The sequence below is a fragment of the Lipomyces japonicus genome, assembly GCF_038497905.1.
Source record: "Lipomyces japonicus strain CBS 7319 unplaced genomic scaffold V1514scaffold_119, whole genome shotgun sequence".
NCBI classification, from domain to species: Eukaryota; Fungi; Ascomycota; class Lipomycetes; order Lipomycetales; family Lipomycetaceae; genus Lipomyces; species Lipomyces japonicus.
In genome coordinates, this window is record NW_027117931.1 from 1 (window position 1) to 9293 (window position 9293).

At 44.1% G+C, this 9293-nt stretch overlaps 6 protein-coding genes across 6 annotated transcripts; 3 read left to right on the forward strand and 3 right to left on the reverse strand.

Annotated features, from left to right (window-relative positions):
• The first annotated feature begins 880 nt into the window (after positions 1 to 880).
• Positions 881 to 2549, forward strand: V1514DRAFT_370381 (glycosyl transferase family 4-domain-containing protein). Its single transcript, XM_066929989.1, has 2 exons — positions 881 to 1233; positions 1302 to 2549. Exons 1-2 carry the CDS (start codon positions 965 to 967, stop codon positions 2479 to 2481), a joined length of 1449 nt encoding a protein of 482 aa, XP_066780513.1. The 5' UTR covers positions 881 to 964; the 3' UTR covers positions 2482 to 2549.
• An 11-nt stretch (positions 2550 to 2560) lies between these two features.
• On the reverse strand, positions 2561 to 3323 carry V1514DRAFT_287131 (HD domain-containing protein; the record flags this gene model as incomplete). The annotated part of the gene is made up of 2 exons (XM_066925214.1): positions 2561 to 2910; positions 2972 to 3323. The coding sequence occupies 2 exons, from the start codon at positions 3321 to 3323 to the stop codon at positions 2561 to 2563; spliced, it is 702 nt and encodes a 233-aa protein (XP_066780514.1).
• Positions 3324 to 3631: 308 nt separating this feature from the next.
• V1514DRAFT_322962 (Dihydropteroate synthase-like protein) lies at positions 3632 to 5903 on the forward strand (the record flags this gene model as incomplete). The annotated part of the gene is made up of 2 exons (XM_066926159.1): positions 3632 to 4237; positions 4296 to 5903. 2 exons carry the CDS (start codon positions 3632 to 3634, stop codon positions 5901 to 5903), a joined length of 2214 nt encoding a protein of 737 aa, XP_066780515.1.
• V1514DRAFT_24046 (uncharacterized protein) lies at positions 5770 to 6909 on the reverse strand. The gene has a single exon (XM_066924759.1). It carries the CDS (start codon positions 6798 to 6800, stop codon positions 5940 to 5942), a length of 861 nt encoding a protein of 286 aa, XP_066780516.1. The 5' UTR covers positions 6801 to 6909; the 3' UTR covers positions 5770 to 5939.
• Positions 6910 to 6989: 80 nt separating this feature from the next.
• On the forward strand, positions 6990 to 8112 carry V1514DRAFT_339620 (uncharacterized protein). The gene is made up of 2 exons (XM_066928989.1): positions 6990 to 7440; positions 7510 to 8112. Exons 1-2 carry the CDS (start codon positions 7019 to 7021, stop codon positions 7793 to 7795), a joined length of 708 nt encoding a protein of 235 aa, XP_066780517.1. The 5' UTR covers positions 6990 to 7018; the 3' UTR covers positions 7796 to 8112.
• Positions 7671 to 8987, reverse strand: V1514DRAFT_24068 (pantothenate synthase). The gene has a single exon (XM_066924760.1). It carries the CDS (start codon positions 8837 to 8839, stop codon positions 7898 to 7900), a length of 942 nt encoding a protein of 313 aa, XP_066780518.1. The 5' UTR covers positions 8840 to 8987; the 3' UTR covers positions 7671 to 7897.
• Positions 8988 to 9293: the final 306 nt, after the last annotated feature.

A 9293-nucleotide genomic window follows, 5' to 3' on the forward strand; every position in this document is an offset into this window, starting at 1 on the left:
GTATGAACAGCTTTTTCAGACGAGCATCCACGTGAAATGAAGGCAAAAGGTTTCAGCGGAAAGTTGACACCCAACGACGCTTATCCTTTACAGTTTCACTTTCAACTTTAATTTGCCCGTTGCCAGGCAAGTCTGGAATGAAGTGGTTTGAGCCATTTTGGATCTTCAACTGTTAGTCTTTCTTTTATCCATCGATCAGAACTAAGACTATTTAAAAGGTGGTGGTGAAGACGATGATGAGTTTCTGATAGGGAACAGAAATCTGTAGGCTGTCTTTTAAGTATGTACGCTTGCATTTGGAAATTTCAATTCGGGCCTGTGATTGAGCTATTTTCAGCTTAAACGATTTTTTTTTTTAAAAATTCCCTGATATTTTAAATTACTGAAATATTTAAAATGTTTTTGGAAAATTATGTATTTGACGAGGGACATTGCCAAGGTCCGCCGCAAACGGGGAACTCCGAGGGAGCCCGAAACAGAGGCGTTGTAAGCAAACTCATAAGCAAACTCAGCTGGACCAAGAAGGTTGACACAGGAGGAGGTGTGAACGATGTATAGATGTAGATAGTCCTCCACCACACTATTTAATTTTTCGGTGAGGCCATCAGGTTGAGGATGGTGGGTCGTTGACAGGAGGCGTCTTACAATGCCATAAAACTATCGTCTTCTATTATTAACAGTCAACAATCAATTTATAAAACCATTTGAGATTGTATAGTTATATTAAAATTATTAAAATTGTAATGTAAACAAAGTCGTTAGTTGCAAACTTTGAATTTTCTTCAATTAACTAGTAGTTATAGCTTTTCATTTTACATGATAAACGTGAAGCTCGGTCAATTGCGGTTAGGGTCAACTACTACATTTGACTTTATTTGTCGCCCCCTGATTTTTTCTTCTGCGGGCCGACCACAAAGTGCCACGTTTATAGAACATCTTTGAGGATCATCAAGCACAATTCACAATGCCAGCTGCTGGCCAGAGCTTAGAGCCGATTGCAAAGAAGGACCTTTCTAATGCTAAATCACCGATATGGCATACGGGGACGGTTTTGTTGACCAGCATTGGGCTTGGGTTTGTCTTCAACCGGTCGTCGGATCCGCTATTGTCGTGCGTGGGGTTTAGCGTGCTGGCATATGTACTTACAAATGCGCTGATCCCGACGTTGGGTCCTTCTTTTATAAAAGTTGGATTTTATGGACGAGACTTAGGGAAGAACAACAAGCCGTTAATGTAAGCTGTGCAATAATTTTAATGGTTTTTTTTTTTTTTTTAAAGAGGTTTAACCAAGTTGCGCATAGACCAGAAACCATGGGCGCTGTTTGTGGGCTCGTGTACATGTCACTGATGTTTCTTTTTATTCCGTTTTTGTTTTACAAATACCTTGTCACGGAGACATCAGGTGCTGGTAATCGAGATCAAACAATTGACACTGCCGTGCACATGATTCACACTGGCCGGCAGCTGAGCATGTTCCCACATTCAAAGCTGGCAGAGTATCTGGCTGCGTTATTGTCCCTGTTTAGTATTCTTGTCTTGGGAGTTGCAGATGACTTGTTTGATATAAGATGGAGAAACAAACTTTTTATGCCCGTGCTGGCAGTTATTCCACTTATGGTGGTGTACTATGTCGATTTCGGTGTCACGGACGTGGTCGTGCCCCAGTTCGTATGGTCACTTCTTCATTCTGGTACGGAGTACTCGCCACCACCGACAGTCAACTTGGGGATTTATTATTATGCCTACATGCTTGCGGTTGCCATATTTTGTCCCAATTCAATTAACATCTTGGCAGGGATAAATGGTCTTGAAGTTGGTCAGGCCGTTGTCGTTTCTGTGTTTTTACTACTTAACGATGCCATTTACATCCTTCGGGGTCGAATCTCTGGTTCAGTTCATCCTGCTGCTGAAGCACATCTTTTATCCACATATTTCGTTTTGCCATTGTTGGGAGTATCGATCGCATTGCTAAAGTATAACTGGTATCCGGCAAGAGTGTTTGTTGGCGATACATACTGTTATTTTGCTGGCATGGTGTTTGCCGAGGTCGGAATATTGGGCCATTTCGCAAAAACGCTTCTTGTGTTTTTGATTCCGCAAGTGATAAACTTTATTTATTCTGCACCACAGCTTTTTAAACTAATCGAGTGTCCTCGCCATCGTCTTCCAAAGTTGAACGTCGAAACCGGGCTTTTGGAATCATCTCGGGTTGAGTTCAAGATTGCACCCACTGGACTGAGAAAGAATTTTTTATCAGTCCTGGCAAAGATCAAGCTTGTTGATTTGGAAACGGATAGAGCTGGCAAGATCAAATCATGTTCTAATCTGACGATTATCAATCTTGTACTAACATGGACCGGTCCATTGAGGGAAGACAAATTAGCAATTGTTTTATTAGCAATTCAAGCTGCATCCTGTGGCGCCGGATTGATTGCTAGGCATACTATTGCACCAATAATTTTCGGACGGGACAATATATAAAAAGTAAATATTAGAACATGCATTATAGTAAACTGTAAAATAAATAGAAATGTGTAATATAAGCAAGAACTGTTGATTATTATTTCAGATAATACAACTCTACTTTGTCTTTTGCTTTTTCCCGCTGTTGCAAAACCTGATCGGTCCACTGTTGCACAACAGTGTGTTTGATTTTGTGCCGCGCGTTGAGAAAATCGTTAAGCCTAATGGATTGGTCCTCCTTGCCTTGGTCAACATCTTCTTGATATTCAATAGTTTGTAAGATAAACTCAAGCTTGTCCAGATCCTTAACAAATCTAGCTTCCGCAGTTGACTCGTGTTCGTATTCCAGATAAAGGCTCGTGATTTCGGCAGCAGCTTTGGCGTTTACTGGTTGTAGTGATTCAGAAATGAATTCGATCGTTTCACGCTCACGTCTATGTTTTTCCTCTGCAACCATAATTAATTAAACCCTGCAAAACCAATACAAAAAAACTATTGTAATTTTTACCAGGTGTGACATCGTCATGTGGTGTAATATCGCCAACCACTGCCTCAGCCAGGTCGTGCACGATCGCAATGGCCACACATTTTCGGCTGTCTACTTCTTCTGGCGCAAGTAAACTCATGGCTGCCATTCGATACATATGATCAGATATAGACTCCGTATTCTGAGCTTGAATGCCACGATCAAGCCATCCCTGCCGTTTCGTGGTTTTTAGAAACCGAAGCAATCGAAAAAAAAGTAGCGGGGTGGGCAATTCAAGAATTGATTGCGGAATTATGTCACCCGGTGTCCATAGTCGGGTAGCTTCCTTTAGACCTGTAGGTTCACCATGTGAGTATTCTAGTTTTTGAGCCATGTATATATAATGTCAATGTTTTATTTATTTGTTTCAGGAAACTAGTTGCTTGTTGTTTTTGTCCAACGAAATTTGTTTACCTTGTAAAGAAACGCGGGCGCGAACCCCTGAAAATTTGCACCGGGTAACGTTCTTTATCAGTTTCATTAAATATTTCTTTACCCAAAGGAATGGTTGAACGAATCTCTAATCTCCAATGCGTTTTGGGGTTAGTGATATTTTTTTTTTCTTTTTTTTTTAATTTTTAAACCGCTTGAATGAATGTTTTTTTAAGACCGGTTGTAAAAGTTGGGCGCACGATTCGAATAATGTCACCTGCCACGTTACTGTCCACGAAAGCGCCGCTCGTGCCGGCGGATACTATATACGTGAGAGATTTAGTGCTACGTACAAGCCAGGCCGGACTTGATACCTGGCATCGTGATAAAAAAGTTCAACCACTTTTGGCAAACGTGTGGGTGAGGGCACCGGTTGCACTCGCTGGCAAGTCAGATCTGGTCAGCGAAAGCGTGCACTATGGTATTTTATCCAAGGCAATTACTGAAGCAGTGGAGAACGACAGCGAGGGAAAAGATGACAAGTTTGCAAATGATTCGTTGGAACTTGCGAAAAAGGCGGTTAACGCATGTTTTAATGTCGGTGCCGAATATGTCAAGTTACGGTTGACGTTCCCAAAAAAGCTGTTGCGAGCAGATGCTGCCGGGGTTGAGATTACCCGACATAGGTTTACGCCTTATGGTGCTAATGAAACAGTTGAATCCGTGCATCATGATAAAGCATTTATTGAAGGGCTTAGGGTGTATACAGTTATTGGACTGAATCCTTGGGAAAGATTAGAAAAACAAGAAGTTGTAGTAGCTGTCGAAGTTGATGCGAATGCAGATATTGTCAAGGTTGCAGATGAATTGGTCAAGGTAATACAAACTGGAGAAATAAAGAAAAAAAAAAAAAAAAAAAACTAACGACTACAAGGTAATTGAAAAATCGGCATATCTAACAATCGAAGCTCTCGTGTCTGAATTGGCCAGGCTATTAATTGTCGATCATGGATTCAGTAATGCAAAAGTTCGGGCTGAAAAGCCTCGAGCAATTGCGTTTGCAGCATGCCCGGGAGTTGAAATTTCGCGATCAAAAAGATATTATTCTACCAAACCCAGTTTATTATCATCATCCCCTGTGGCATCTTCGTCATCATCACACGTTGCATATCTTGGAATGGGAAGTAATTTAGGTGAACGAGCACGATTACTAGTGGTTGCAGTTGAAGAGCTCGAAAAGAGGCAAATCAAAGTGTTGCGGACTTCGTCCATGTACGAAAGCGCGCCAATGTATGTGGAGGACCAGCCAAAATTTTTGAACGCGGTTTGCCAAGTACAAACGACACTTTCACCGCGAGAACTATTAGCTACCGTTCAGGACATTGAAAAAAACGCGCTGGGACGGGTCAAGCTAATTGAGAAAGGTCCACGGACGATTGATTTGGATATATTACTCTATGACAACACGACCGTGCGCGACGGTACCATATTGTCAGTACCACATTTGCTCATGCTGGAACGTGAGTTCGTGCTCCGACCGTTAAAAGAAATCGCCGGCGAGTACGTTCACCCTGTCACGACAATTCCGGTTGCAAATCACTTTGACCGGCTAATGACTGATCAGGATACCGAATTGGTCAGCGTGGTGCCGATCAAGCGGGACACGTTCGCGCCTGGTCATTTGACGATCGATACCATTCGGCATGAGGCCACGCCGACATTTATCATGGCAATCCTAAACGTTACGCCAGATTCTTTTTCTGACGGTGGGAAGCATTTGTCTCTGGATGCTATTTTGGAATCCGCAAGATCGTTCGTCAGGGACGGTGCGACATTGATCGACATTGGCGGTCAGAGCACGAACCCTAAATCACAAGATCCGGGCCCCGCGGAGGAACAGGCCCGCGTGATTCCGGCGATCAAGTTGTTGCGGAGATACAGTGAGTTTGACAACATTGTGATCAGCATTGACACGTACTACGCATCCGTGGCTCGCGCCGCAGTGGAGGCCGGGGCTGACATTGTGAACGACGTGTCGGCCGGAATGTTGGACAGTGACATGTTGTCGACCGTGGCCGAGCTCGAAGTGCCCATAATCTTGATGCATATGCGAGGCACGCCGCAGACCATGGCTAAGCAGATCAAGTACGAGAATGACGACGTGGTGGCTGGAGTGGCAGCTGAACTGTCAGCGCGCGTGCGTGAGGCCGAGCAAGCCGGCATCAAGCGCTGGAACATTATTCTTGACCCAGGGTTCGGATTTGCCAAAACGGTCAAACAGAACCTTCAACTTCTGCGCGGATTCGCCAAGTTGAGACAGGCAAGACCGGAATTTGAAGGACTGCCGTGGTTGATCGGAACCAGTCGGAAAGGATTCGTTGGCAAGATCACTGGAGTCGATCAAGCTGGTGAACGAGCATGGGGCACCGGTGCTACGGTAGTGAGTGCGATCGCGGAAGGCGGAGACATTGTTCGAGTGCACGACGTCAAGGAAATGGTTGAAGTGACCAAGATGGCTGATGCGATATATAAGAGTATATAGTTGAAAAATAAGATCATTTTCTGTTTTGATGCTGACCTACCACACTGGTGGCAGGACCATGAATTTGGACTTGACCGACTGAGGACCAAATTTGTTGATGTAAAACTTCTTTGACTGTTCGGCAGAAGCGCCGAGATTAACGGCCACCCAGACGACAACGGCCACGGACGAGGCGGAGAATGCGACTAGCCATGCCAGGGCAAAATAGATAATAACTTCAGCAGTATAATGCGGGCAAATGAGGTACTTAAAAGGCCATGTCGGTGGTGGCGGGGAGTATTTTACTAAACGGGACAACTGAACGTGAGTCAGGTACTGGCTAACGAATGCGACTACAAACATGACCAGCACTGGTACCAATGCCAAACCCGACGGCCGCTGCCGCGCATCCCAAAATTTGTAATATTCATCATTTTCGTCGTGATCGAATGCGAATGCGGCAACAGCAAGCACGTAAAACGCGTGGCCAACAATGTAGTGACCAACCCGGATTCGGGCTGCAGATGACTGTTTCTCGAGCACGACGCATTCCACCAACCGCCTAGTAGTTTGCAATCCCAACAAGATCAGGACTAATCTAGTGTTGTCAGATTGGTTGCCGTGCATGAAGAATAGTGCCAGGCCAGCAGTAACAAGACCAGAAACGTAAAAGTGCCAGAACCAAGATTTCGGCAAAGTCGTGGTCAATGGAGCAAGCCATAACCGAAAATTTGACCAAATCCCATAAACTTTGTCATGCCCATTGTCATTTTCTTCTTCCTCAGAGCTGAGGGCCTTGCCGTATTGCAAGACATAGCCGAGTGGAGGCACAACGCGGGCAAGTACAACAGCAGCAGAACAGCCATACAACGCAGCCTGGACCACAATTGGTATCGACAAAACTTCAGAGATCACCATTTGATTGCGAAGAGTGAAATTTAATTTCTATACATATATGTTTTTTTTTTTTTATTTTATTTTTTTTCTTCAATGAAGGCTTTGGCTCGAATATCTTACGTTAAGGTGTTTTTTATTTATCATCATGAACCCTATACCCCAGTACACGTCGTCCCAAAGGGTCGTTGTAGTCAGTCCTGCATACTGCATACTTGCTCTAATGTCAAGCCCATTTCGTAATGCCGGCGTATGAGTCCATAATATACATTGCCCGAGAAGTTCTGATATACCAGATTCCGCCTCTTCGTTCTGCGCAGGGCTATCGTGCGGTCGATTGGTCTGTGGATAAACCACTATGGCGCGGCAGACTCAGGATCATTGAATTCACCACCACCACGCCGAAGTCCGCCGATGATGGCGACCATGAAGATTATTCCAACAAGTTGCACTGCGAGTTGCGACTGGAAGATGCAAATACGGGCGAATTGTTTGCCACGGCGCCTTATTTGAACACCGGCAAGGGCGTTGAACCAGTAGTGGACTCAACAAGGTTCTTCGTCATTCGCGTCGTCGACGGCCAGCGGCACGCGTACTTGGGCATGGGATTCCAGGAACGGTCGGATTCATTCGACTTCAACATTGCCCTGCAAGACTACAAAAGGTAATCAACGTCGAATTACTTTTTTGTTTTGTTTTCATGCATGCCAATTCTTATTGACAAATGTTTTAGACGGGCAAATCCACTGGTGCAGCAGGAATTTGATACCCATCAGCAGGCAAAAGGTGCACAACCAGTTAAGGACTACTCGCTTAAATCAGGAGAGACCATCAAAATTTCAATAGGCAGTTCAAAAAACCGTCCAAAAACATTAACCAACGACTCGTCATCTACTTCCACCACCGCCGCCAGTGGCGCATTCCCGTTCTTGCCTCCTCCTCCAACCGCACAACAAGTCAGGGATAAACTAAAACACGCTCATCACGAGGATGATGATTTCGGAGAGTTTGTATCATGAAACAAGTAAATTAATAAAATAAAAATTGACATCTGAATGGTTGGTTTAAAAAAAAAAAAGATGCTACACAGGAGAGATGCGTTCTATTTTTTCTTTAAATGACTATAACAAAATGTTATCAATTAATCTGGTCTGATCGCCAAACTGGTTTGGCACTCGAACCGCCAGACTAATAAGCGCGCCCTTGATTGGCCAAATCTTGCCTTTAATGTCTTGCAACGTTTCCAGATCCGAAACGGTCACGTATTCAATGTCATTAAATTTTGTTTTAATCGTGTCCTTGATTCGGTTAATAATCAACTCAGGATTAGTCTCCCCAGATCGATATAATTCCAAGCCCTGATTTAATCCGGCATAAATCACGGCCGCGTCTTGCCGAACTTGTTCAGTCAGGTATGCGTTCCTAGACGACAAGGCCAGGCCACTAGCCTCCCGCACGGTCGGCACCACGTGTACGACACTGTTGATGTGCAAATCCTTAACCAGCCTTTTAACAACCACGCATTGCTGTGCGTCCTTCTGGCCAAACAAAACCCGTTCCGGTTCGACGATGTTGAGCAACTTGGTTACCACCGTGGCCACGCCCCTGAAAAACTGAGGCCGCACCTGACCTTCCAATTGCTCAGACAAGCCCTGGACGGTTACAAACGCACCCACTTGGCGAGACTGATCCAACGGGATTCCAGACGGATACAAATCTTCCACCGACGGCACGAAAACCGCATCCGCTCCCAACCGGGTCAGCAATTCAAGATCAGAATCTAACGTGCGCGGGTATTGGTCCAAATCTTCAGTAGGCGCAAACTGCGACGGATTCACAAAAATTGACACGATCGTTTTGTCGGTTAATGATTTTGCAGCTTGTACCAGCGCCTCGTGTCCGGAATGCAGCGCACCCATGGTCGGCACCAGCGACACGTCCTGAGACGATTCGAGCGCCGTCCGTCGCCACGCTCGAACTTCTGATATCGTGCGCAAGATCTTTAACCCATTTCCAGCCGTGCTCGAATACAGTCTTAAAAATGAATGCGGCCGCAATATCATTTTGCCAGCTTAAAACTACTACTCCTTCTCGAAGAGTGCATCTAAAAATCTAACTGATAACTTTAAAAATTGCGTCTCGACGAGCGAAACACAAATTGATAATTACGTAAGATTAGGATAATACAACATTTGACATAAACAAGCGCACAGTTTTTGATAATTTTAAATAATCAATAAAATTATTTAATTTTAATTCGTTTAATAGTAATTCATAATTGCTGCAAAACATGCAAAATCAAATCTAAAGCTAAAGCTACGTGGGTGATGGTTAGGTAAAGCACACTTAACGTGAGCATAAATATATATGTTTATATATTTGAGTTTGTCATATTATACCTAGTAACTATAGAAATTATATTAAAAATCAAAATCAAGTGATTCAGTTCAATCAATAATGGTCAATTCAGGGTATACGTAATAATTAAATCGTGTTGAGCATGTGAATCCACCAACA